The sequence below is a fragment of the Branchiostoma floridae genome, chromosome 6 (assembly GCF_000003815.2).
Source record: "Branchiostoma floridae strain S238N-H82 chromosome 6, Bfl_VNyyK, whole genome shotgun sequence".
NCBI lineage: Eukaryota > Metazoa > Chordata > Leptocardii > Amphioxiformes > Branchiostomatidae > Branchiostoma > Branchiostoma floridae.
Window position 1 is genome coordinate 1,671,186 of NC_049984.1, and position 1,871 is coordinate 1,673,056.

Here is a 1,871-nt window from a genome sequence, read left to right on the forward strand (position 1 = left end):
TCGGTCGCAAACTCCACCTAAAGGTGGGGTCACACATGCGTATATATTCGAGTCCGTTTGAGCTGCGTATGAAGCTCTAGTCCGTATGAGGCGCACATGGAAATATTTACCTCCACCAGGCTTCACAGGTCGTTGTAAAAATTATAGAAATTGAGTTAGCTGACCAAGAAGTATAGTTAACCGGTTAGCGACCCAGCTAACCATACTTCCCGGTCAGCTAACTCATCTGGTATGTTATGTATCTATATTTGTCCAATTCGTACTGTTTTTTCCGCAACCCGTGGAGCCTGGTAGAGACTAAGAGCGTCATACGCACTTCAAACGGACTTGAATGCATGTGTGACCCCACCTTTAGGCAGCAACTTGCTAATGCGGAACTCAAACGGATTTGAACATATGGACAGACGAAAGTTTGTGCACCTAAACATAACAGCAGTGTGTAGATCAACGCCCCCCACCCACCTCGATTAGACGTTTTAGGCCAGTGAAACATTTTGATGTTTGAATGCATCGAAAGATCAGTACAACTGCATTAATCACAAGTAGAGGACCATGTTCTAATATTAAACTTGACACCCTCTCACAAGTTCACAAAAAAGTTACAAAGTGAAAAAAAATAAAACTTTGTGCTAACACAATAAAAAGACTCAGCAAAAAAAAGGTACAATATAGACCTACTTAGACTTAGGGGCTCCCGTGTAGAAAGAAAAAAGGAATAACCTGGAGACGCTACGTTTTTAATCAATCGTGGAATCTACTAGTTCTTTGAATACGAGTAAAGACGATACAGGTTTCTTCAAAGTTACAATGTAAAAGTGGTTAAATGAGGCTAAAGCGGGTACAGTCTATGCGGCTGGGAGGCCAGGATGGAGCTCGGTAGGATGTGGTGGGACCCTCGCCATTCCGGGGTCCTGTGGACGACATGAAAATTGAAATCAGCTGATATGTTCGTGACAAAAAATCAACAACAGAATTCCGCTGATACACTAGCCTCTACCATACTTTCCCTATGTCGCAAACTGCATTATTTACTGTCTATTGGTCTAAATTATACCATTTCCAATGACATGTTGGCCTAGAGGCTAAGCCCGGGAAGGTTTTAGGAACGAAAAGTATGATATAAAAGACATCAAACTACACAAAGATGGTGACTCCCTATGTCTCGGCATGGAGTTCTTGGTCTGCCTACTCCTCTGTTGTGTTATCTGTCTATGTTCTGAGGCTAAGGACATACTACTACTCCGAGAGATGATGAACGCATACTTTTGGCTCTCTTCAAGCAGAGGTTAGAGGAGAAGATTGTTACCTTCTTCTCAACCACCCCGTCTTCTTTTTGCTAGCATAAAAAGGTAGTCTTCAAGCAGATCTTACGGTGCCATAAGATAGTATGAAAGCTGGCCAAGGAGTATAGCCGGCCAAACGGAGTCAAATTGGCACCTCCTAGTAGCATAACACTCCTGGACGGCTTCACTCCTCTGCCAGCTTTTGATACTATCTCATGCTACCGTAGGATCTGCTTGGAGATATTAGAAAAAATGGGCCATACGAGAAGGCAGAAATCTTCCTCACATTAGGCGAAAATCGACCGGATGACGAGTCTGTGAGCTCTAAATTACGAGGAGGCATGACCCTGCTGCCGACGAAGAAATGGCAAAGCTTCCCCCTTCCCGTCAGGGTCATGCCTCCTCGTAATTTAGAGCTCGCAGACTCGTCGTCCGATCGATTTTCGCCTAATGTATTACCAACCGCTTCTTGGAGAGTACACCGTTGGTGTTCTCATTGTGCTGAATTGTTAATTTTTACCAAAGTGAGGTAAAGTAAGTAAGAATTTTTTTCACAAAGGAACCATAACCATGAGTTTCGTCCTCTAC

At 43.5% G+C, this 1,871-nt stretch overlaps 1 protein-coding gene across 1 annotated transcript in view; it reads right to left on the minus strand.

Annotated features, from left to right (window-relative positions):
* Positions 1–845: 845 nt before the first annotated feature.
* Positions 846–1,871, minus strand: part of LOC118417418 (clumping factor B-like) — a 3,572-nt gene continuing 2,546 nt past the window's right edge. The window contains exon 3 of the mRNA XM_035822977.1: positions 846–911. Coding sequence (XP_035678870.1) covers positions 846–911 — 66 coding nt within the window. The remainder of the gene's footprint in view (positions 912–1,871) is intronic.